Source organism: Siniperca chuatsi, linkage group LG13 (genome assembly GCF_020085105.1).
Source record: "Siniperca chuatsi isolate FFG_IHB_CAS linkage group LG13, ASM2008510v1, whole genome shotgun sequence".
In the NCBI taxonomy this organism is placed as follows: Eukaryota; Metazoa; Chordata; class Actinopteri; order Centrarchiformes; family Sinipercidae; genus Siniperca; species Siniperca chuatsi.
The window spans coordinates 4,243,416-4,271,048 of record NC_058054.1 but is presented as its reverse complement, the minus strand read 5'-3'; the positions used below and the strand labels follow the sequence as shown (position 1 = coordinate 4,271,048).

Here is a 27,633-nt window from a genome sequence, read left to right as displayed (position 1 = left end):
CAGGATGTGCATGCCCAAATTCAAACTACAAATCAGAATGTGACAGATTTTGTAAACTGTCAGCTGTATCCCAGCTCAGTTCTTAAAATATTGATCTAATTCTCTCATATTAAAGCGTGATTCCAAATTCATCTCAAGCCAGTCCTTAATAGGCAGCTCCATCCTCGCCCTGTTCTACTTTTCAGTGCAGACAGAGAACCATGCAAAGCCAAATCTTTGTTAGTCATTCTGCTCTTTTCTATTCTCTCCTCAGCAGTCTCTCCTTATCCACCCTCTCTCTTTGTAGGGAAAAATAAATCATGAGAAAAGAGAGCGAGAAGGAGGCTGAGAGGAGAGAGACAGACTAAGAGAACGTGACTGGGAGAGAGAAATCAAGGGGAGTGGGGGAGGCACTTGAGTGCAGTAGTAATCAAGGCCTGTGCGCTCAAGAGGGGCCAATCAATCCAGCTGTCTGCCTCTACATCTCATCAGGCATCTTGAAGACGGCTAAAAATGAGTCGCCGGGTCCAGGCTGCCTCCTCGGGCCGCTGAGAGAGCATGAGCAACGGACGGCTTCGGTCAGGAGTCTGTAATGACTGCAGCAGAGGACATGAACTGTCCGGGAAGTCTGAGCTGCAGTCAAACTGCAAAGAAAATGACTCGCCTCCTGCCGGGATGGAAGTGTTAACTGCTACAGAGATGGAGAGTGTATTGTTTAGCAATGTCATGGTAAATACTCAGGTGGGCAAACCGCAGCCTAAAAAAACTACAGAAATCAGCATGATTATCATATTCGGCAAACAAATTTGTGCCATTGACTGATTGCTTACCTTCAGTTCAAATAGAGGAAGCTATCATATTAGCTGTGTCGCACCATAGAACCCTGCCTTTGCCAAATGTGAAGCAACATCAATCAAACAAACAGTAGCCACGACCAACGGTAGCCACCGCACGACCCGCAAGATAGACACCAGAAAGAGCAGGTGTTGCCAAAATAACAACTAATGGGAATCCAAATAAACAATAAGTATACATCACAAATATTACAGCACCACCTAAATTCGAAAGGACTCGCAAATGAATTTTGCCATGCAAATTAACAATTTTTGAAATATGTATTATTTTTCCTTGTGTAGAGGAAATTAACATGTGGGTAAACTGAGTTTAGGTGCACTCACCTTCCGATACATTCCTGGTTTTATCACATTTATATGTAGTTTGATGTAGTAGAATTTTGTCTGTAATGATGTGAACCAAAACATTTGGTATTGCTGGTCACACAAATACTGAAAATGGCGACACACGCACATAGTGGGTGTCAACACACACACATCCATTGTCTTCTACCTAAGCCCGCACACCAAAGGTGTCATGACACATATCTGAATGAGACGGTGAACGTCATCTTGTTGGGGAAGGCCACTTTCCTATTTTCCAGCGTGTCGACTGTCCAGAAAAGCTGCAGTTTTATCACATTCACTCCCTGAAATTGGCCCATCTAGACTACTGTACTTTGATTACTTCTTCTGCCTACATGATGTGTCCGGTGTATAATCAACTGGTGCACGTCAAGTGACTCAATGCTCTGCAACATGGCCGTTGTGTTCACATATAGGACTCTTTGGCGATAATTATGCAGATTAGAAACATTGCAGCTATACAATGACAAGTACAGTATATTCATTATATTTACATTTTGCCAAGTCCACCTGCACTCAGGCAGACTGATGCATTTTTGTGGATGTCTGTGTGAAACTCTAAACTGTTTTTGCACCGGTGTTTCCAGGACAAATCTCTGCACATTAAATTAACTTGGCAGTAGAAGCAGGCCTAAGATTGGGACAGCACTGTTTACAAATCACAGTCTACAGAGACACATTTTTGGATATTATGTTTTATATATATAAGCCAGTATTTGGTGTAGGCATACTGGTATAATGAAGCTGTATTTCAAAAGAAGAACTTTATCTCGCATCACTATAATATCTGATTTATACCAAAACATTTGATTTACGATAATATTTATTTTGATTTAAATATATTATTTTCACATAATTGGCATCACCACCATTCTGCAAAATATTAGATGAATTTCTTTTAAAAGGTAAACAAGGTTTATATGTTAGGATACTATTACTATCACAATAGTGGTTTAAAAAGATAAGAATGGAAGGAGATAAGAGCTTAGAACAAAGTTAACCTCCCTGTCAACACAGAGAGAAAACCTCCTCAGTGCCTCCACGTTCTCTGATGTCACGAAACTGTCTTTTAACATTTTAATAACTGTACTTTCATGATATTACTGGAACCATATGTCATATTTTGTGCCAGCAAGGAAGCTTAAAAAAAAAACAGTAGGATGAAAATGTGATAATTAGGAGCAGTCATCAGACAGACATGGTCATTAAATTTGAGGATATTAAGAAAATTCTATGAGATGATTTTACTCCCATCCATTGCAGTTTAAAAAATGTATATTAAATTATTCAATCTCAGTGCTAACAAGTTTGGGGGAGGTCAAGGTCTGTTCTTCCGTTCAGAAGGGATTACAAAGTTAGTGGGATATAAATTATAGGTAATGCAGTAGGATTTAAATTAGATTATAAATAAAATATGAAGCCAAGAGGCACCTTGACACCGGCCCGTCATTTTGAACGTAAAAGATAGGACGATTATGGGCGTATTCACATTTAAATTAAACGGCAGTGTTGGTTCTAATGTGTGTATATGTTTGATGTGTGTGTGCAGGTGTGTATACATGGATTCAGAATGGTGTGACCAGATCTTTTTTCCTATCTGGGTCTGTTTCCAGTCCAAGAACTGTCACTGGTTTCCTGAAAAGCAGCTACACAAACGACAAATCATCACAGGAAAGTGTGAGAGCTGCAGCGGAGTTTAGCACTCCCAACTCTCACGTACAGTAGTCTCACAGCAGAAATGTCGCAGCACAACCAACAGAAGCCTTCTCCACTACAGTTCTGTAGCTGGGGGAATGATGCAAAAGTGATGCAAGCGCGAAGCCAGCTTCGCTACAAGGTGGCCATCTGGGAGAGGTCTGCCAACCCCGCAGCAAACGTCAGGTGCTCAGGCCAACTCGCAGAGATCCTGCCAGCTGCGGGAGTGGGAGAGAGGGGTTGGCGGTGCCAGCAGGCCGGTGCCAGCGCCGGGGAAATCAGGCCGGCTGCTTGGCTGAGTGACTGGCAGAGTGACTGGCAGAGTGACTGGCAGGGTGGCTGCGCAGTTGGCTTGAGGATCACGTTGCACCGCTGTGCAAACTTGAGCTCAGCACAACACCTGTGCCCCCCCATCCCTCCCCTTCGCACGACGGCAGGACTCACAGATGCTTGCAAAGCTCCAGAGGACAGCGCACAGCTCCCCACTCTCTCTGAAGTCAGACCAAAATAACCACAGGTGACTCTGGATCGGCGGGGTGGGGGTGGTGTGCAGGCTTCTTAAAGCCCGGATGAGGCATCTTGCAATTCACAAAACGCCTCCAGCTCTGCTTTGACGACAGGGGAAGAGATAAAAACGTGGCACGGTGTCACAGCAAATTGCATCACTAAACACCAGCACACCCCTCATCTCTCTCTCTCTCTCTCCCTATTTTGATTCTTTTCTTTAGCAACAGGTGAGATAAACTAGAATCGATTAGCCTTCAGCGTGCGATGAAAACTGATTAGCAGGTGAACTGAAATGAAGTTAACTCAAATAGATTTGCCTGCTCCTGAAGGGTACAGAGAGACTGCTGGATGGATCCCAATGCGAGAACTGTTTCCAATGCAATCACTCCGGCAATCAATGGGAACAATTAAAGGAGTTCCACGCAGTGACGGCGATGACACAAAATCAGTCAGTGGTTTTACTAATGACAGCGTGTATGGATAGGCAGTCAAATGTGAACAAAAAGTGTTTCTCTCTGCAACTACGCATATCGCTGAAGGAAACATGTAATATCTGAGCAATAAGAAAATAATGCTTTTTTGGAAATGATCATCTGGGGAACACTTCAAAGGTTTGAGGTCATTTCATTTACTCAACATCTAAATAAGAAGTTAAAATTCAAAAAAAGATTGCAGTTATGTGTTTTTATAGTTAACAGTCAAAGGAAATACAAAACAAGTTAAAGGGCTCCCTTGAGAGACAGCTGATGTCAGGATAACATAACAGAGTTGACAATTTCTAGGCATTGAATTTACAGAGGAAAGGTAATGGTGATGACGATGATGATGATGATGATGATGACAACCTTTGAAAGGCAGTATTAGGGAAGCACTCTGCAGCTCTGCGAAATAACTTCAAATTATCTATAATCACAGGATCTGAGAGCGTATAGGCTGACAAAGTCACGCAAAGACATCTAGCAGTGTAGCAACGTGCAAACTTGTCCACATAGCTAACAATTTGACCACTTTACTTAGGCATAATTATGCAAACATTTCCTTGCGTTGTTATGACACACAAACACATGCAGGCAGCCGGTGCTGTGAGAGGGAAGAAGGGGGACTCGACTGCAGTCTGAGGTCCGAGGGCCGAGGGCCTGCACATCAATAACAGGGCGAAGTGAGGTAGATGAAACACATTACTTTGACCTAAAGAGCTCAGTAATTACATTTGGCATTTTGACAAGTGTTTAGCTGCAGTGAAGGTCAGTCCTGTCAGCATACGAGATCTATGCTAATCCACTCAGACGGAAGAAAACGAGGAGACAAGAAGTCGAGGGAAGGAAAGGAAAGGCCCAGACGCAACTGATGCCTTTGAAAAAGTAACCTAAACTCTTCCTCCACCCAGTTATCAGGATCTGGATTGAAGCTCTGTGACAGAAAGATATCAGTTGTCAGAAATAACTCTGACATTGCTTCCTCCTCTACAAATAAAACTGCTAAACAACTCACACTTCTTACTGAATTGTCGCTACATTACTACAAAGAAAGTCCAGAAAGACTTTACAACAGCTACTACTAATGATAATAGTGAATATCAAATCAGAATGCATAGACCAGAAGGAAATAAAGTATAAAAGGAATGGATGAATACATGGTAGGAACATCAATAACAATACTAGACTTAGAATATCATATCATTTGAATAGACGCTAATCTAAAACCCATAAGAGATTCAAAATAACAACCTTAATTAAATAGGTTGGTCTCCTCTGGTGCTTAATCACAAACCTGGAAATCACCAACAAGGACCCCCTGTATTTAGGCTCATATGTGGTAAATAGGGCACAAATATAGACAAGAGCTGGCACCATATGAGGCTTGAAGAAGACCATTAAAATCCTATAATCAACTCTAAAAGGCACAGGTAGCCAAAGATCTTATAAGAAGTCTGGATGCAGCAGTCGTTTGAATAGGTTACAAGCTGAATAGGTTATATTGGCTTAGAGCATTTCAAACAGAGAACCGCAAGAGTATTGGCAAAATGTACTTTCTTTATGACGCATGATCATCACATAGACAGGAATATTATATATAATATTATAATATCTTACAGCTATTGTTAGGCTTTTCACATGTGCAGCAATAATTACTGGCTGCTTTGTATGTTGGCTAAAAAGGTGCTTTCTCATTGCCAGTTCTTCCTTTATTTCATGCTGACAATATTTAGTTTTTCTGAATGCACCTCTGCATTTGATGGATTTGTACACAATGTGTCCACCCTAGGATGCAACGTCTACTCAGTATGTTGGTCATCTCTTCTTAAATATACCAACCATTTTCAGCCATCTTACCTTTATTAAAATAGCATAAAAAAGCACTGTATATTCAAGAGTTATACTATTTTACTTGACTTGCATTGATGCTCACACTGGTCTGCACCTTGCTGTGTGTGTTGTCAAAGTTAGAATGGTAGTCTTGAAGGATTCATCAGAAAAAAAGTAAACAAGCAATGACTTCCCAGTCAGACATTGGAGGGCAAAACATTATAAGGTAATCATTTGCAAATGAAAATTAGAAGGTAGCCTAAGTCGACTAAGAGATCCCGTAGAAGTCAGGTGAAATACAATTTATGCAACATTTATATATTTTTTACATTCAAAATAAAATTCTTTGATGTTTATAAAAAACACAAACATCCAAGATTATTAATAAACAACAAAGTACTAACAAAACTTTAAAAAGTTCTTTTTTGATTGATATGTGAACTAGATAGAAATGATAAGCACTTTCCATTAATTAGCATGTAAATTAAGCATTCACCGATTTCCCCTCTCCAGGGGGACACAATCTTTTTAACTTATTAAACTGAGAGTGACCTCTCTGCCAGGAAATTATTTATATGTCATCACACAAATCAAACTTCAGATGCAACATTGACTCTCTGAGCAACCAGCTATTGTCTGCCTATAACAAAGACGGGTTAGTTTAACTCGAGAAAAAACTGTGATGAAAGTAAAGACAGAAGAGTCTGAAACTGACTACTACCAGCAGCAACTGTCCTAACTGTCCATAATCCCTAGAGTGGACAGCTTTCGGGCATGCGTGAGTAACTATCTTCACACTGAGAGGCATGATTAGCATGTATGCAAAAACAAGTGCTGTTGGGATAAAAAAAAGTAGAAGTCAAATGAGCAGACGGTGCAGGGATAAGGCAATCTCAGCTGCTCTCCTCCTGCTATTAGTGCTTATTGAGCTGCCCGCTGTCCTGACCCTGACCCCCAGGCCTATTCACGGGGTCCCGTTCTCACGGCTGTGACACACCGCTGGAAGTAGCCTCTGGGTCCCCCGCCCACCCTCGGCTTAACAATGAGGGTCACCACCTCGCTGCCCACCATCTTGACATCCACCCCCACGTTTGACAATGGCCCCTGGTGGCCCCGGAGTTGCTCACAATGGGCAGACGCGCGTGACAGAAGTGGTAAAGTGGCTTCTTAAAATGCAACACCAGGTCTGGCCGGCCTGGTAGCATTAATCGGACATTTTGGCACCCGGAGGCCGGGGTCAGAATCGATCTGGTGTAAAAGGGAGGACGATGATGAGGTTTAAACTGGCTTCATTTACGGCATCAAATAAGAAGATTTGACTGTATAGTCGCATCAAAGTAAGTACATTTATGTAGATATATTCCAGTAGTGTACTATATTTGAATATTTAAGTTTCATAGTACTAAACTACACCTTTAAATTTATTACATTTCAGAAAGAAATATTGTACACATACAAAACATATTGTCATCTTGTAAAATTGGATCCATCGGTGCAGATTAAACTATGCAATAATTTATAAAGGGGTTAAAATGAGCTCCACCTTGACCACCTACAACATTAAAATGTTGCTTACATGTTAATGCATCAGTACGAATAATTCAATATATAATAATATAATCCTCTAAATAGGACAATTGTGCCATAAGTACTTTTTATAATACTGACTAATACTGAATTTTGCTGAGAAATTAAATAAAATAAAAAATCTAATAAAGATAATAATAATAATAATAATAATAATAATAATAATAATAATAATAAGTGGAAATAAGTAATACAATTAAAATAAATGAAATAAATGAATAATAATTGAAAAATAAATGAAGAATAAAAAATCCATAAATAAAAGATTAATGGACTTTTTATTTTGTCTGTGTGTCATACCATTGAAATAGCCCATTCAACAATGGATTACATGACACATACAGTATAACTATAAACATATACAGTATATACACACACCTCTCTCTCTCTCTCTGTATGTGTGTGTGTGTGTGTGTGTGTGTGTGTGTGTGTGTGTGTGTGTAGCATTAAGCATTCATAAGAAAATACAGTAGAAAACAGAGAATTAAGGGAATTGCAATCCAACTTCAAAGTGAATATAATAACTGGACTTTTGTAAAGAAGTAAAAGAAGTACATTTTAAGTAAAGAAATGATCTTCCAACCCACAAAAAATTGTTGTGGGTTGGAGAAATTTCATATTTTAAGCACTACCTACCTTACAAGTCTGTTGAGTTTGGTTTATAATTTGGGGTTAAATGCACTGGACAAATAATCATTTCATTACATTACATTGACTCACTTATTCATATGAAATGTAGCTACCTAACAAAACATATCTGCAACAAAAGATGGTGCCAGTAGGGAGTTGTCATCAGGTTTTAGTAAATGGATTTTAATCCATTTGCATTGTCATTACAATATCTAATATTGTCAGATTTCCATTTTTCTGTTTTTTCAACTTTTATTCAATATTCCCAGACTTTCTTTCCATATTCTCAGTTGTGTATTGACATTTTCTCATGACTAATGTCCTGGATATTAGAAACACCTCTCAGTATAATGCAATTAAATTCAACAACTCCACAAACTGCAGCCTCCAAAATGACCACATTAAAGGATCGGAATTCTTCTTCCAAAACTATATATAGTTCAGTGTTTAAACATTTCTTTGGCACACACTGATGTCTTACTGATCTGTTCGCAGAGATTAAATCAAATAAAACTGAATTATTTTTAACACAGCTGCCAAAAGCATTCCACCAAAACACACAAGTTTGTGACAGAAGAGATGGACGTCCAATCTCTACCATCTGCTGCTGAGCAGCTATAAATGATGATAAAACGACGTCATTACAATGGCCATGTAAAGCTTAATGTTTCAGAAAAGCACTATAAACCCTGGCCAGGGGGGATAATGTACGCTTTGGGATGGATTGATATTCTAGTTGAATATGACAAACGACACTTTAAAGACGGCCCGCCCACACTATTGCACTTTAGCTGAGAGGACGCCATATTTCATTTCGAGCACGTTCTGTCAAATGTTTGCATTAATAACAATCGAGGCTCATCCGTGACCCCACAGAGCCAGCAGGAGCGGCGAGCGAGAAATGAGAACAGCAACAATAGCACTTAAAAACAGGAGAGAAGCCATTGTATAATCAGCACAAAGTGTGTCTATACGTGTGGGGGTTGCTCCAATTATCAAGCACGGGAAAGATGTTGGGAAAAAAATAGACAGTGAGCGACTCGTGTGGACGGTGTGTGTGTGTGGTAGTGTGTGGATCTGGGCCTAGGGAATATCAGGAAAGTTCTTTCTCTCTCTCTGGACTGACAGCTTGGCTAATGGCAAACATTCCTCCTCTCTTTATTCCCCACTTCATCAACACCCTCGCCTCATTACCGCGAGTCACACTGTAGCCCAGTACACACACACACACACACACACCCACACCCACACTCCCACACACCTTCACAGTGTCTTTACTGCTGGATTGCACTCTGAAAGATTATTACAGAGATCTGCTCCTTGTGACAGAGCAGGCTGAACTGAGCCATTTTGATTTGGAGGATCTTGAAACAGAATCACTGAGGAGCTGTCTTCAAAGGTGGTGGACAAAATCACAGAACACCTGACAATCAACCATTTTACATGCACATTACTATCCCGGTTTTGAGTCTTTCTTGATTCCTTGTTTTGATTATATTCCCAATGTCACGTTTACAACAGAAATTTACCATTGTGCTGGATTTAGCTTCTGCATATGACCACCAAGAATAGAAGATGAGAGCAACAGTGCAATTTATCCTTCACATTACTGATGTCACACTTTGACTTGCATTTATCATCATATTTCTTGTTTCGCAGACTAACTACTAAGCAACTTAGGCTGAGGATGCACATGCATATACGGCAGACATTGATCAAAAACACTGATATCGGAGTATCAGAGTAGTCCAGCTCGCATATTTGGTTTCTCAAAAACAGTTTCTGAAACCAGGATAGTCAAAAAACCTGATACAGCATGTAAACACACTAATGTAATGATACTGGACTGCTCCTTGCATATAGTGAAACTCAGTTTTCACCATGATTATAGTTGAACACAGTTTTGTTTTTTTGGTTTGGATGTGTTTTTCTGGGAAGAGATATTAAGTCAGATGAGATTAGCTGGTTAGACCAAAGCTAAATTAAGTAAAACAAAATGCTCACAATCTGGGCTAACCACTACAAATACTGAGTGTGATCTATGATTGATTGGGGTGGGACATACAGTAACTGTGAGGAATCAGTCTTAAGTGTAAAGAAATGGAATTTCGGCTAGAAAAGGCAGTTGAAAGGCAGTTTGATGTGATAGGGGAGTAGGGCTGTTCAAAAGTTTGTAATGGCTTTTTGGTTTAAACATCCTTGTTTAGCATGAGGTCACCTTTGAAGATATAATGTTTTCCAGGAATTTAACCGTTTTGTGAAAAGGTCAAGTCCCCATTTTATGTGGACTTAAACTCGAGTAGTCTTGCTAAATGAGACTGCTGCCTGGTTATCTACCTAGTTTTCCCAAAAGCTGTTTGTTGCTCTTCTTGTTCTTTTAGGGGTGCCATGCGAACAGGCCTTCGGAGCAATGGACGTTTGTTTTCGGGATAACGGGCTGTCGGACAAATGGGCTTTCGGTCCAATGGGACATTTTTCGGAATATCGGGGTTTCTGAATAATGGGCCGTCGGAACAATGGACAGTCCCCCTTTAAAGGTACAACTCACACTCACTGCCGATATGAGACTGAATGCCACATTGTGTGTCCTTTTGAGAAAACTCTACCTTATCAGACTTTTCATATTAATTAAGCAACTGACTTATTTCCCAAACACAACACATTTTTGGTGTCTCTTTTATTCTAGCATGTTTTTTAGGCACATATCCAACTCTCCAATGGATTTCCACGATGGAGCCAAACATGGCTGCTTGGAGATTTGTGACACAACAGAAAATCCTGCTGGCTTCCTTTCAAAATGGGCAAATACCAAATACTTACCCAAACTAAACCAACTGGAACACAAAGGAATAGAAAAACTCGCTATAAAGTGCCAGTGTGGGTATGGCAGAATACACAGTGGGAGAAAAAAAAACACATTTTACTGAGAAGTCATATGTTTTGAAAAATGTTCATCTGGGGCCTCAGGTGCAACAGCAAGCCAATGATAATGGCCTATCTTTTTCTCTGTCAGTATAAAGACAACATTACTCAGCCAAGGAGAACCTACCAGCCACGTTGGCCACATCTGCGGTGCTGACGTTCTGAGTGTTCAGGCTCACTTTGAAGGTCACAGCGGGGCCCACCACCCTGTAAAACACACACACACACACACACAAACACATACACAGAAACACAGACACACAGTTAGTAGCTTGACAAAAGACATCCTCAGAATCTATTTTCCATGGCGGCGAGGGGTTGTTTTTCAGACGGAGGGAGAAAAAGAGTTGTGCTCATTAAATACGTGCCGCTTGAAAAAAAAAAAAAGCTTTGACCTGTGGCGATCCTTTAGGCTGTTGCAATCCCCATCACCACTGCCAGATAACCTCTTGAATCTCAATGTAATGTGCCCGGCGGCATTTAAGTACGTTGGGAAATGAAGAGAAGGGGGTCGGGAATGAGAGGATTTTGGTCATCAACAAGAGGACGCTCTGATATGTGATTCTCAGATGAGCAAATGCATTTCTAGCAGCCTGGTTTATGATACATTTACATTTTGATTCGACATATGGTGATTGCAACACATATTGTCGTGATAGATTTAAATTGAGGGTGACAGAAACTGGGGCAGCGAGAAAGGCAAGAGGAGAGACAACATGGGCAGAAAAGGGACAGAAAGATATCTGTATTGTTTTTCTAGGTGCTTTTGAAAGTGCTTTTTCCCCCTGTTCATCCAAAATTCATGCCAATAAATCAGCTTGAATTGAAACACTGAGGGAGTGAAGGAGAGAAGCTGGGTGGTCAGAGGCAGACCGGAGTCTCCCAATGTGATTAACCTTTTGTTTTTCCCACTGTAATTCAGACTAAAGGCCCTGCAGGAAGATATATTATCAAGTTCCCCTCCAGGAAGCATTGTGCGCTGCTATAGGAAGTGACTGCTACTGTAACACCATTATAAAATATGGTGACATCATTAATGGAGCAGGTCCTATCCTAAAGCTGTTGGCAGACAAAAACATTCAAAATGTTTTCAGGGATTCAGAAAAGTGATTTTCATTTCAGGTTGATGGATTTAAATTGTTGCACTTTCATTGTGGGTTTTGAGTGTGTTTCTGCAGGCTGTGGGGTCTGCCTCTTCAGTTTCAATTAAAACAAAAAAAATAAAAACGGAGTAACTGTCCCATTTTAAAAATTCAAACAAAGCAAAATAAGCAGCGCAAAAATGAAAGGAACAGATATAAAGAAAAAAAAACAATTCTACCTTTGGTACAAAATTCTACCTTCTATCTTTTCTCAGTGCTTTTACTTTTTGAATTTTGCCCTTTTTTACAATATGTGCTACATGCATAGTCAATCTAATCTAAATTAATCTAAAATGAGCTACATTTACAAACACAAAAAAAACATTTAAAAGATCTTTTCTCTCCTGGATCTTCTTTTTATGAGCAATTACAGCCGTCAATCCATCCAGCCAGGCTTCTATGGAGGCACTTGCCCTAAGTTGGCGACACATTCTCTGTCCTATTTCAACAAAAGTCAGGTAAAAAACTCCAAAGTGTCCTTTTTCAAACCTTTGGATTAACAGCCTTCGTTTGACATCCCAGCCATGCAACTATTAGTGTGGGTTTTTAATTGGGTTTCTTGGGCCCTGAGGTCAGTGTATCAAAGAAAATCAGCAGCACTAAACTCACATTCACTTTATGCAGTAGTAATGTTATGCCATTCTAACATTTAAGGCGCAATAACAAACTAATTAGACTGGGTCAAATGAATGATCCCCAGGGGGAAACTTGGTGAAGCTAAGGGCTTGAATTAAAAATATAATAAGAAAACAACTTTCCTTCCTGTTTCTTTTGTTATCAATTCCACAATGTACTGTCCTGCTCTATGCCATTTTCCACATAATATCTTTTTTGGAGTCAAGTTCAACCATAAACTGAGCAGCCAAAGAGACAAAAATGACAAAAAGAGCCTGTCTCAGCCAGTCTGTCTGAGGAACTCCACACAGTGCGTCGGCTCATTTTTCTGACCATTATTTCTCCTCCAAGGAATGAGGCCGATATATTTGTCACATCTATGAAGTGATTCATCAGCCAGTGAGGGCGAAGTCTCCGTGTGTGATGAAGAGGGAAAATCACTCATGTTGAGTTGATCACATATCCATCTGTCGGCCTCTGCCACCCAGGTCCTGCACAAAGACACCACACTGACTTTGAACCTCGTAAATAACCTTGTCACTCACCGGGCCAAAGAAGCTCACACGAGGTGATTTCTACATCTTGTACTGCTCATATTTATCATTTGGAAAGTATTAGACTATATACACTAATATGTTAGAATACAAGATATGTATAAAGATATAGATAAACTTCAAGCTTTCAAGCGCAGAAGTCCTCAACGTGGTGACCATCCATAAAAACACAAATAAAAGTATATATTAAAACATTTACCTTTTATCTCTTATGGAAATCAATAAGCAATGAACGCACCAAATGCGCAAACCTTTAGATTTTTAGGAGATTTTTCAACATGACTGGCTGATAAAACAGCTTCCAATCCCATTAATGTGGTTAAAAATGTATTTTCATTAAGCTGCAAAAAAATCTGATGTCTTTGTCATTTAGAGGTTTTTATCTAACAGCAGCATTATGATGACTGATTGCATGGAAAAAAGAAGATAAGTACTGCAGATGATGGTGATGTTTGGAGTGTTAATCTCAAACAATACATCCTACCATCTAAAAAAAAGTGACAGCTACTCTGACAGTATGATTGACAACAGAAACAAATCCTGTCATGTTTAAAGAGATAAAACATAACTTTAGTCTTTGGTTGAAAGAATGAGAACACCTTTACACACTGGATGCTCCTTTTTATGGATATTGAAGCATGAACCTAAAAATCTTTTTTTTTTTTTACTTTGTAAACAGGTTTAAAGTGTTTTGGAATACGATTCTTCAAGACAAAGTGGAACAAATACCCTGAAATCAGTGTTGATGATTACTATTTATACATTTGTGAGTGGTGGAAGAAGAATTAAAATCCTTTACTTAGGAAACCATAGCAATACCACAAAGGAAAAACACTCCATTAACACTCCAGTAAAAGTACTGATAATACAAGAAGTTCCTATAGCGCTGTTAACTTCCACTGACATGTGATACATATAGCTCATCAAAAATGACAATTTACTAAATGTGAGGTCATAAAACAATGAAAATCCCCCAAATGTTTTGCATTATTCCAGATTAGTTGAAGGATTACATGCTCTTTTACAAGTTGAAAAGAATCGCTAATCCTCTAGACAAAGTTTAAAGTCATCATGTCATTGAGCTGAAATAAGGCTGCCTCTCAGAGTCCCTGAAAAGTTAACACTTTGAGGATACAAGATTTCACCCAAACAGTCATATTTTATGAGCTTATCCCATGCTGACTGTAAAAGCCGAATGTACAGAGTAACCAGTAACTCCAGCCATGAGATACTGTAAATGAACTTGAATAAAACAATATTTCTGGGGGAGAAAAAAAAAAGTCTCCCAGAGCAAAAAATAAAAAACTGCCAGAGGATCAAAACCTCAGAACCTATATTGTACTTTGCTCAGTTTCTTCACTGCAAAAATCTAAATTCTATCAAGTCATTTTTGTTTCAAATTGAGTCCTAAAATTCTAATTTTCTAAAAATGAATGAAAAAAGTCTAGTCTAGTTGTTTCTACTAGACATCTATTTGTTTTATGTCTTTTCTAGGATCAAGTGATTTTTTTTTGCTGATACAAGCTATTTATTTCTATTGTTTCTGAAACACATTTCGATAAAACTGTTGAAACAAATTGATTTGTACTAAAATAGTCTTCATAAGCTTGGAGACATCATAAAATTGGCTTTTAGGACACAAAGTTGGGACTAAATTAAGACTGATAAAGATGTAGATTTTTTGCAGATGTTTGCAGACCAGATGATGATGGATGTAGGCTGATAAGGCCAGAGGTGTGAAACCTCTGGCCTTATCAGCCTACATCCATCATCATCATCATCATCATCCTCACATCCAGCCAGTTCAGGCCCACTCTCTCCTCCTAGTGGCAGCTCTTTGATATGATCCTTCAACTCAGACACAGACATTACATCACCTCGACCCTCCTGTTTAAAAAAAAACATCCAGTCTACACTCAGTGACAGTTACGCAACAGCCATCATTATTCGGCGGCCAGCTACAGTCAAAGGCTCTGCGAAGCCACCCACATCAACGCTTCCCTCCCGCCCTCTTCTTCGCCCTCAACCACTACCAGGCCACCGCGGCAGCTAAAAACATTTCCAAGGCCATTTTGCTGAAAGCGCACACCATCAGTATTATCTAATCAGTATCGAATTGTTCCAGATGAAATGTAAGGGTGTGAGTCACTCTCCAGGTTTGTTTTGTGTCCTGGCACAGTGTGTAGGCTCACTTTTATGACTCATATGTTGCCAGTGTGGAAGTTTTGCTGCAGGCTCAATGAACCGCTGCTGCTGTGGCTCTGGCCCCGAGAGGAAATCGTTAGAAAAGGGAAGTTTTGTTGTCTTTTCAGTGGCTGAGGTTGCACAGGTCACTAACTACTTTGTTCAGAGACATTTTTGTTGTTGTAATATGCTAATCTGGTGCTACTGTGTGAGGTGTAAGGTTGAGGTGCCTGCAGTGTTGCTGCCTGGCAAATGGACGAAGGGAATTTTGCACAGTGGCTGAGATGAAAGATAAATGTATGGGAGGGAAAGAGGGAGGGACACATATATTGCTATGTCTGTAAACAGTACTTTCAGTTCAGTTACAGTCAATACAACTTCTTAAACCTTAAAGGCCAGTTCATCCAATAACAAAAATACACATCTTTCCATCTTGACAGTAGTTTTATTTGTCCAGTTTTTGAGACATCCAATGTGGCACGTTAAATCAAAACTATCTGCATGGCTGGATACCAATGTGGTGAAATGTGTATTTTGTGGCATTTGAGTGAACTGACCCTATAAAAATCAAGGAAGGTTAACACATACATATTAACACACACACACACACACACACACACATATATATCATGTTAAGGAGGCATAGATTAGTTCACCAGTTTAACAGGTTAGAAATGCAGTTTGTATTGTTTTGTATTTAATGTAAATTTAATGGGAGGACACTGAATACAGGGCTGATGTGACTAGAACAAATTGACTTAATCCAGTGTTGTATGACTGCAGCTACTAATACAACTCTTCTTGAGGTGATCTGAAGCTTTTTGAGCAGTACTCCAAGAACCACAGAGCCCGACTCTGTCCTTCAGTTTGATAAAAGCACACGAGGTAATCAATGAAGATGATAATACAGTATGTTCTCTCCATTACAGCATTGTAAAGAGATGTTAAGGCAATTCTGGTGAGTATTTTTTACCTCACACAATTCTGTCTGCAGGCTTATCATTCTTAAAATATATGCTTGTCATCTTAACTGATGTGAGATAAATGCAACATACTTTGTTTGCTGAGTTCAGTGTTAGAGAATAAACATTGTTACAGTAAAATGATACAATAAAAAGATTCCAACGTTGTCAAGCTTAATTTTGGAGAAATAGACATAATATGACGCACAAGACATTTGTAATTTGGAAAAAGTGGATTTTACGAGGTTAAAGGAAGGGGAAAAGGTCTGGAAACCAGTTGTTGGTGGTGTTGAGGAGTAGAGCGGTAAAAGCCAGAGGCAGGCTGGGTAAATCAGGAGTATCAGCAGGCTCAGTGTCAGTGTAAAGCCTTTGTCTCTGGGCTTACTTATTCTGGTGGAGGTGACTGCCGTTGCCACAGCGGTGAGGACCCGGGGCGGCCCTGGAAAATAAGCGTGGCACCTCTGACAAATTGTCAAGGCGGCTCCCCCTGCTGGGCTTTCACTGTGCTCGCAACAAAAGAGACCCCGGCTTTCTCCCTCTCTCTCACTGTATCTTAATCTCTCTCTCTGTCGCTCTCTCGCTTTCTCTATCTCCAATCCATCACTCTCCCCAGTGTATAGCTCCCTCCTTTCATTCCCAGGATAGGAGAACAAAGACAAAAGGTGCATTAGAACAGGAGAACAGTACGGGCCACCCAGGGATTCAATACAGCAGCTGAGCAGCACGACGAGGTGCCGCGGGAACAACGGGGCTGGGTGGTGGGGGCGGATAGAGAGAGTGTGTGTGTGTGAAGGTATGTGTGTGTGTGTGTGTGAAGGTATGTGTGTGTGTGTGAGAATCGCACGACCCCAAGCCACCCAATCCCCATGTGTCCATACACACTGATGAATGTACACATGAAATCTTCCTTTTCTGTCTTACTTCAATTCAAGTTCAATTCAATTTGGAAGTTGCTTTATCAGCACTGTAGAATTAATTTACAGTGCATTTACAGCATGAAACCCTCCGTACGTGCAGGTATACACACACCCTAACAGCATTAGTGTTCAAGTATAAAATCAACACATTGCCAATGTTTGTATTAGTGTAACGATGTAAAACGTTTCAACCAGCCACTGCAGAGCCATATCACCTCTTTGAGGACAAACACATTATATAATCACCACTGGCTGAAAAAGAGTAACTGTCATTGAAAAATCAATACTTGATAATACCATATAAATATGCTGTTCTAACAAGATAACAGATTCTCTGAGTCAGTCTCTTCTCAAAACATATTTTTACCGGAAAGCATATCCTGATTTTACCTGAACTGGCTGTTTATTTTATTGCTTTTGTGTATTTTGTGTATTTTATTTGTTTATATTTCATCATTCACTGTGGTATTTTATTTCTCTTGTTGTGAAGCACTTTGTACTTTGTTTTGATAAATGCTCTATAAATAATAATTTATTTTATTATTATTTATTATAAAATGAGTAATTTACAATTTCATAAATCGTCTGAAAATCACTCGCTAAATCCAAATTCCACTCTGTTTAATACTACAGAGCACTACATGCTCTATGAGTTAATGTTGCCAGTGAGCTCTGTCAGTGTAAAATTAAATAATGTACTTTACATATTCATGTGAATGAATTTCTTTTTCTCTGCTGTCTGACAGAAAAAGGATGAAAACTAAAAGGCATATAGGACATGTTGGAACATGGCAATTTTGGTAACTTGTCTGCTATCATCATATATCACAAGTTTGTATTGGTTTTGCAAATTCTTGAAATAACAGATAATTGCTTAGGAAGAAATGTCTTCTCAAATGATTTGATGTATCAGGTGAGAAAGTTAAAATTCTCTCTCACACACACACACATACACACACACACACACACACACACACAAAGATTACCAGCCAGACACGCTATACTTTTCTAATACTTGTTCGCTGTGTGTTGTTACCTTGCCGGAATATCTATTATGGTCTTGGAAATATATATGACAACAGTCATTTGAGAGAAAAGGTGCATGTGCTTTGACGAACCAGTGCATAATAACGGTCACAGTGTCACCCATGGAGGAAAGTGGCAGATCATTAAAAAAACAACAAAAAAAAACAAACTATCCTGTGGCGCATCTTATAGCCAACCAAAACAGCTGGAGGGGCAACTTCACTCTAAGACTTTGATGTCAGAGATGAAAAGTTTATTCCAGTTTATTACAACTTGGGTCTTATTTTAAGTTTTGGCCATTATTACTATAACTATTATAACTACTAAACCAAATTACAGTGAGATCCAAGAACATGGCAACATCAATAAAAGTAACTCAGCCGGGGAGATTTGGAAGAAAAAACGACGAACAATAAAATTTTTACCAAAACTGTCTGTAGTAAAAATACAAGTTCACAGAAATTTACCATCACCATGTACACATATGTACAGACCTGGTTCAACTTTGACCTGTCGTACTTACTGCTATGGTTTTCACAAAGTTTTCCTGTGTAATGAAGGAATATTACCAACATTTCGGGTACGCTCACTTTCAGTTTTACCTCCACATAAAGTGCTATTACGGATCTGGATAAACTTTTGACTTGATTACAATATGTTTGATCGCCTGACCCCTTACAACAAAGAAAGTCTACTTATTGTATGACCCTTCATCAGAGGTCAAATAATAAGCATAATGCTAATACTGCTGATGAAGGCCATGTCATAGCGTTGAACACTCGTTGGGACTGTTTTGTCAAACTACTATTTCCAAGGTCAAGTATGAACTTTGAAGCTAACACGGATGAGAAATTCTAGAACTGCTTATTGACAAATTCATAACAGCTATTGTCACTTGTTACCAGATCTCAACAATTAACTTGTTGAGGTACAATGTTATAATAACTGACAGAGGTGAGGGTCAAAACTTAGAATAAGACCAGTTACACCTTTTTTTCCTGTAAGTTTATTTGTAGGTTTGGATGAAACACGTTCATCCCTAGCTGCATAAATCTTTTGAACTAGTATAAGTATATACTGTCTGTATACTAACTACTATCTCCAACAGTTGGTTCAGCTGCAAACCACTGCAGCAGCACTTGTTTTACTGTTGCAGCTCACCGCATTGAAAATGTTCACAACCCACTGCAAAGTCACCTGTGGGGGCAATTATAACAACATGAAAAGAAGCGAAAGACAGAGAGAGAGAGAGAGAGACAGAGGGGGTTCAGACAGAGTTCAGTCTCATTAATAAATGATTGCAGTTAGCGGCAGCTCGACTCCAACATGTCAATAACGACGACGAGCAGCTCTCACTGCTTTCTTTCCCCCCACAAGCAGGAAAAAGTGTTGACAGAATGAAAATAAGGCAAAGTCCTTGGATTTCTCCTCTGTAAGGGCACTGTTTTTTCTCTCCTTTTTTCACTTCTGATTTTAACGCCTGTTGCCACTGGAAAATGTCTCTGTTTTGATCCCACCAGTTTGCCCTCTCTGATCTGACATGCTGCGGGGTAACAGCGGAGGAGCCAATGATGCTCATCTTCCACAGGGAATATCTGAAAAGTTTCAGTATGTGATGCTCGCCCTTTGAGAAAATCGCCGCCTACTTGAGCCTACAGGTAAAAGACGGTTGATCATGAGGACTTAAAGCACACTATAAACATGACGAGTCATGTACAGTCCTTTGCTCCTTCAGTATTTCTAGGCTGAGTACTGAGTCCTTTGTGATTTCGAAATGTTATAGTGATGAATTTGAAGGTTTTTTCCAGATTCAATTCTTCATTTAATTCAACTGCTTGGCCGTCTGACAGCTGGCAGGGCTACATGTCCAGAAACACTGTTATATTATGGGGCAAAGATAGTTTTAGAAGGACATTAGAAGCATTAAAATCTGTTTATTTTCAGCTTCCTGAACACACTGCTGGAGTGTGCTGGTTTACTATAGATTGTGAGGACTCATCTCCATTATAGGGACCAAAAGGTGACCTGCACAACTTTTAACAGCTTTTTTTAGGTTTAAACTTGGTTTTATGTTATGGTTAGTCATGCAGACAGTATATAGGAGTATATAGGCTACAATATAGTATATAATTGAGTATTTATAGTATATAGTTTAGAGAATATTATAGATTCAAGACGAAACTAACAGAAGGGTGTGACTGACAGAAAACGGCGCAATTACTGCTGCTACTTCAGCACCACGGACAGCGCCATGGATTTATCAATGCACAGCACAGTTAGGCTACTGATGATTCAGAGCCCATTGATTCTAACTTGCACAAACCTCAGTCAGATAAAGGATCAATGAGTTAGGCAGACTAGACTAACATATTCAACTAAACAACCCCTCTTTACTTTTTCCTCTCTATATGTTATAAGAGTAGCGTGGCTCCTTTAAGGAACAGGGCAGTGCTTGGTGCGTGTGTGGGTGAGCGAGAGAGAAAGTGACGGTGAGTGCACAGACAGGTGTTGGTGATCGGAGCAGAAGGAAAAGTTAGCAGTGAAGTTGTCCAGTGGCAGTAAATGAACAGTGTAGGTTACAGTTTGCCCATGAATAAACGCTGCAGCTCCTCAATACCCAAGACATGGCATCGTTTATCAGCCCAACCCTAATGGAGAGGGGGTATGGCAGGTTAACAAGGGGGATACATTTTGGTCATTTTGCTAACAAGGTGGATGGCATCCCCCCACTGCTTTCTGCCATCTAAAAAAGTGGAGAGATCTGCAGCATAGAGTGTTTGTGGAAGGAGCGAGTACCCTGTGTTTTTCTGCTGGAGTGTGACTGACAGATAAAAAGCAGCAATACGTACGAGAGTTCTGCGAAGTTGGTCATCTGGATTTTAGCCCTGCGAGCCAGGATCTCCATCAGGTGGAGGCCTTCGTCTGTCTGGAGCCCACTGATGACGATGAAGAGGAGGCAGGTAGCAGGAAAAGGAGAGTGGAGAGTGGAGGACAGAAAGAAAAGAAGGGATGGAGTGAGGAGGTGAGGAAGGGTAAGGAAGAAGGTGAGAAAGAATAGAAATTGAATGAAACTCATCCAAAGAGTAAAACAGAACTCAAAGTTGTCAAAAATTACACTATATTATTTCATTAAACCACCAACTTCCTGGGAAATTGGTCAACTTACTTTTTATTGTACATGGTACAATATTAGTGCTACCACGATCATCTCTGGTAGATGGGAGTATTTCTGAGAACATGCTAACATGTAAGCACCTGGTTTGCTAACTAACACCCACTAACACAAGAGGATCCTTGAGTGTTTTTCTGTCAATCATTCAACACATAATTATTAAGCCGACCAACAAAAGTTCAGTTTCCCAAAAAATTGCAGTAGTCCATAAACACTCTGCCGCCAACAGCAGACAGCCGTTTTTTTTGGGGGGGGGGGTTCTAAAATTTCCATTTTTATTTGAATATCCATAATATATGTAAATAGAGGGCAATTTTTCTCTGCTGGTTAATGTAATGACACTTTGAAGTACATGCAGCACACTGAAATGATTAGGCAAAATAGTTTTTCTCTCATTCATGCAACTAAAATTCAGGACTTGTTTGTCTGAAAAAGAATGAAATAAAAGCCCAAAAGAGAAAACCAGAAAAAAAAAAAAAAACTATTCCACAGAAGCTTCCAGGTGAGGTCAGGTAGGTGTGAGGTAGGCAGGTGGGAAGTGCCGTTTGGTGGCGAGGTGAATACTGCTGAGGTGAGGAAAGTCATAGACAGAAAGCTTGTTATCATCACTCCCTGTTCCCTCATTTTGAGCTTTAAAGTGTCTGCTGACAGGGAGTGACAAGTTCAGAGAAATCTGTACAGTCATTTAACAAATGGCAATATTCCACAATGAGAATGACCTCTGTTGTGTTTGTGCATGAGGGCTTCCTCGAACTAAAAGACGAGAAACCTACTTCACCCTCATCCCTGATCTAGTGCAGTGCTGGTACATATGCATACTCTTTGCCAGATAAAGAAATGAATGGCACGCATGTTGAGAAAAAACATAGGTGGAAAGTAGCCAAGTCCATTTACTACTAACTTACTATTTTAACTCAACTACTGTACATGCAACGCTGTCTCCTACAAATTTATATACCCCAGATTTCAACAAAGCGTAGTTTTTTTTATTTTAAATCAACATAATAAGGAACATTTTAATCTTAAACAAGCGTTGTGAGTGAACATAATCTTGCATAAATTACTACGAGCAAATATTGTAGGAAAAAAAGTGAAAAATGTTGTCAGCGAGAGAAAAATGTTGATACATTCAGTGCTCATAAGACATTTCCTAATTATGTTGATAAGGACGTAAGCTTTGTGGCATTACATTTCTTTCAAAACGTATGTTGCAAATTAGTAGTTTAAAAACAATTTCTAGGAGACAGGGTTGCCACAGCCAACCCCATCCACTTCATTACAACGTCTGGGGAAAAAACCTTGCCAGTGAACATAGGCGGCAATTCTGTTCTCTTCCAAACGCGTTTGGCAAAAACAGTTTTTGGATATAAATGTAATTTCTAAGAGGAAGGGTTGGTACTTGAGTACAGTTCTGTGGTTCCTTTATTGGAGTTTTTCAACTTTGGGAGACTGTCTACTTCACAGCATTTCAGAGACAAATTTTGTACTTTTTACTCCACTGCATTTATCTGACGGCTTGAGTTATTGGTTACTTAGACTAGACACTGATTTTATATTCAACATGAGCTGCTGTCCGATAAACATTGGGGCTCTGAAACTCCGGAAATTGCCTTGTTTCAGTTTCTTTTATGTTTCCTTCTCTTTTCCTCTTTTTTTCATATCCCCTTCTTTGTCTTTGTTTAATCCTTTCTATGTTGCTTGTTTTCTTCCTTCCTTACTTTTTTCTTGCTTTCTTTACTTCTTTCCTCCTTTCTTTCTGTCCTCCATTCCTTACATCTTTCCTTGATCTCTTTTCTTACATCCTTTCTTCTATTCATACTTTTTGTTACTCCTCTTGTCCTTCTTGCTCTCTTCTTTAACTGATCTTAAGGCATCAATACTGCCAGAACTATGACGCAAGGTACCATCAGGACTTTTTACTTTGGATACCTCAGTACATTTTACTGTCGATACTCACATAGCAGAATGAGAAACTCATTAATATTTCACCAAACTGTGAAGAAAAACGACAGGAAAATGGAGGAATAACAAATTCAGTAGTCAATTAAAACAGCCTCGATGCATGCAAAGGGCCAGTAGGATGGGGAGTGTGCGTGTGTGTGTGACTGAAGCTCAATATCCGAACTCCAAGCTAATTGCTTCCTATCTGCTGTGGACTCGTCTGACCTCCCCTCAGCTCCCTCTGCTGAATTCAAATGCAGAAAGGAGACGCCTCCAGACACCTGCAGGATGCATGTTATCTCCCTCAACACCATCTTCGGATGACTCGGATGATGGTGAAGACAGGGAGGAAAGAGATTTTTTGCAAATTGTCAATACCACTCACTTTTTAAATATATTTAATTATGGGAATTAGAAGTTGTCTACTTCCTTGTTTCTCCATTACTGGTGCTTAGCACTCACTAGATTTTCTCAACAGGATTAAAATGTGAAGATTTTCATTTCTTTTTTTGTAATTTGGATAAACTGACCCTTTAGAGTCACGATCTTTATCTTTGTCCTATTCTTATCAGTATCCTAAAAATTTCAGTCCTGGTTGAAGTGGCGACACCCATGTGTTCTGTCTACACAGAACACGGAAATGACAAGTATTCATCACATGATAGTTGGGTTGGCCAAAAAAAATGTAAGTTTCCCAAGGAGTCGTGGTAGTCTTTAAACACTAAAAAGGCCACAAACTTTGCATCTAATCTGTTATTATATCCTCAATATATCCACAATATACATATGTAAATACAGGCTGAATACTGGGAATGTTCTCTGAATGTCATGAAACGTCAAGTGTTTCAATATTGCCGGTCCCATAGTCTCCTTTAAAACAACACATGAATCAACTATTGGGGGCAGAAAACACACCCTCAGTGGCTACTCTGACAGAAATGCAAAACAAGACCTAATTGTATATCTGTTTACAGCACAGCTCTGTTGGCTGAGAATCATCATAGCATCACATTAGACTAGGACGACAGTCGAAAACAACATGCTTCCTCTTTCAAATGTCTGAAAAATGCCAGCCATAGATAAAATAAAAAAATTACACTGTGTGATATGGTGAAAATCTTCAAGGAATTTTAACTTTGCTTTAAATAATAAGAGAATACAGCTGACTCTGGGTGACTCACTGTTAAGAAAACCAGATTGTCTACGTATGAAAAGTTACTGACAGCCGGTGATTTTCCTCCTTCCTCAGCTTGGAGATCAGACAGCAGCTTCAACAGCCCACAGTATGAGTCAGTCTTCCACAGTGCAGAGCAGCTGCTTCAGATCTGACACCAGTGATCACTCTGCCTGCCTGCAGATCCTGAGTGCTGATAGCTGCACCGGAGACCTAACAGCAGCTTTTACATTAGCTCTGCAGCATACAGTGGTGGGTTGTGATCCTTCTCAAATACGACAGCCTGTAACAGCAGGATTTTTTCTCATACAGAGCACCTTTGATCAATTTTATGCTGCATTTCGTATCATTCTGCTCTTATACATTTTCAGTACAATGACAACTACTAACAAAAGCCTGTCCTGTCCACTGTCTTTGCTGATATAAAGCAGCAAAACACCTCTATTGCTACCAAGAATGTGAATACTTGTGACATTAAACAACACATGTAGCTGAAACAACTTTGGATCCAAAGGTAATGGTCTCCAAACTTGAGTGAGAGTCTTCCTATAACAATACACCAACAACCAAGAGTAATTTACAGTTCATAGTCCCCAGATGAATATGCCTACTCAGTTGTAATCCCTTGACCTTTCCTCTACAACACCAGCAGGTCAAAGTTTTCACTTATCTACTTAATATCTCAACATCTACTGGATGGGCACAAAATACAAAATATTGTACAGACATTCATGATTCCCAGAAAATGTATCCGACTGACTTTGGTGATCCCCTGATGTTTCCTTAAGGGCCACAATGAGGTTGACATTTGTGTTTTTTAAGTGAAATGTTTCAACAACTATTGGTTGGATTCCCATGAAATTGGGCATGGACTTAGACTTTGGCATGGAGTTCAACTTTGGTGAACTTTGACTTGCAAATTCACACCCGATCGATCAGTCGCAAGCTATCCTGACAGTGCTGAACTTCGAGGGAATAGAGAGTCCAATATTTAAATCCACAAGCAGTCTGTGTCGCCAAGCTTCCTGCATCACCTATTTCACAATGTCACATGAATGAATAGATTTTGCAGCAGTAGAACAAGTCACGCTACATCCACTTTTACTACAAAATGGAAATAAATGTTGTTTTAACATTGACCAACACTTCATTTTCATTATTCGTGTGACCCCAAGGACATTGCTTGTCAACAAAATATGAACATAGTTGTAATTTTAAGTGTTTGAACAACCAATGCTGTCGTTTTTGAGGCGAGTCTCCTGATAGAGTTCAGTCACATTATCAGACTGTCAAACTAGAATCTGATTCCTGTTCTTTGGGGACAGAAGTGCCTGAGTAGAGGATTGGTGGATGTAGTAATAGGAAAGCCAGAGTTTCAGCAAACAAAAGAAGGACAGTTTCTTCCAACACCAAAGACATCTCCTGCCCTCAGGGCTTCCCCAGCGATCCTTCCACACCGAGCTACATTGCAAATCCATGGGAGCAAAGAAAGAGAAGAAGGGGCTGCCATTGAAGAAACACCTAAATCATACCCGAATCCAATCAACAATAATGCTGACTAAGGAGAATACCACCAGTTAGATTCAACTAATTTGAAATCACCACCATAAAAATAACAACCAGGAAACATGCAGTAATTTCAAACAAACTTATTATGCAGATGCTTCATTGTCACATTGTCAAGGAGCCGCTATTGCTTTTTAAGAGAATATTATCATATACAGTAGGTACAAATGATTAGCAAATATGATACCACAATGCAAATTCAACCTATAATTTTAATATAGTTATAATGTGGTAATATTAATAATGATAATAATAATAAAAAACTATACTAACAGTTTTACAAATGACAGGTAAATTAAGGGTAAACTTCAGCACCACATTTACTGTAGTCATGTCATGGATGTAGTGTGCATGTATGAAATTAGTAACGCCGATAGTATTTAGAGCTTTGGATTTGTATAGCAGTTTATCATAGGAAGATCTATAAACATGTGAAACTAATTGCTGGCCGAGTACATTATGAATAAAACTGGCGAACAAGATGTTCAGGTGAAGGTAACAAATCCAGAGGGACTGTTGATAAATGTTGTTTTGTTTTTTTGGTTTTTTTTTTACATAATTATAGATTATTACTGACCTCAGGAATTTAAAAAAATAAAGCAAAACATAAGCATTTTTTTGCCAATTACCCTGTACTGCCTCTTTATTAATCAAGCTAATTAGGCAGTGAAATCCATTAAAAACTAAATGTAGCAGTTGGTATTTTAAAGTTTCAGATCTGTGCATAATATGTTAGAATGATGACTGAAACCACAACTTTAATTAATCACATAGTATATACATGTTGCTTACTAAAGTTTGTTAAGGAATATTTTACTTTTCGGGATATTTTAAAAGGAATGTTACAGGTGTTTCATTTTTTCAAAATAGGTTTTTAAGATGCAAACCACAATAGTGATGTGCATGATTCATGTGTGTTTGTGTGTGGGATGGGAGAAAAGAAATGAATAGCATTTATAGGTTGAAGGGTTAAAAGGTGGCCAAAACAAATAAAATAAAAAATGTGTGTCTACATGCCCACATGTATGTGTGTTGGGGAGCAGGTATCTTCCTCCAGCAGTGATGAATTACCCTGTCTTCCTCCTCCTCGTCCTCCTCCTCTTCACCCCCAGCCACAGGAGGAGGTGATGTGCTGAAACCACCAGGTGGTTCCTGCTATCAGCCTTCACCCCTGCCACGATGCCAAAATGTCTGAGCTTTGCCTCTAATCTGTCTTGTTCCAACTGTAGTCCTGCACTGATGCGGGTATTTTTATTTCTATCACCGCAGCGCTGTTTGAAAAGGAAGGATACTTCCTCCATGGACAGTTATGGAGTTATGGACATAACTCAAAATCCTGTATCCTTCATGTCTCAATTAAAGCGATGATTTATCAAATTGAATCTCTATTCTGATGATGAGCTATCGAGAACCAACCACATGTATTTAAGTATGAGGGAATGGATCATCTTTTCAGTAGTCTCAATCATACAAAAACTTATACCACGGACACAAAAATACTATTTTGTGACTGGCAGCTGTTAAAGAAATAGTTGGCTAGATGTTTTGGTTAATA

The 27,633-nt window shown here is 39.4% G+C and overlaps 1 protein-coding gene across 2 annotated transcripts in view; it reads right to left on the bottom strand.

Moving 5' to 3' along the window:
* The window catches only part of LOC122886635 (receptor-type tyrosine-protein phosphatase N2-like), a 227,269-nt gene that overhangs the window by 127,984 nt on the left and 71,652 nt on the right, over positions 1–27,633 (bottom strand). For both annotated transcript variants that reach the window (XM_044219062.1, XM_044219063.1), the window contains exons 10-11: positions 21,075–21,161; positions 10,953–11,032 (exon numbers count right to left, since the gene is read on the bottom strand). In XM_044219062.1, coding sequence (XP_044074997.1) covers positions 10,953–11,032; positions 21,075–21,161 — 167 coding nt within the window. The remainder of the gene's footprint in view (positions 1–10,952; positions 11,033–21,074; positions 21,162–27,633) is intronic.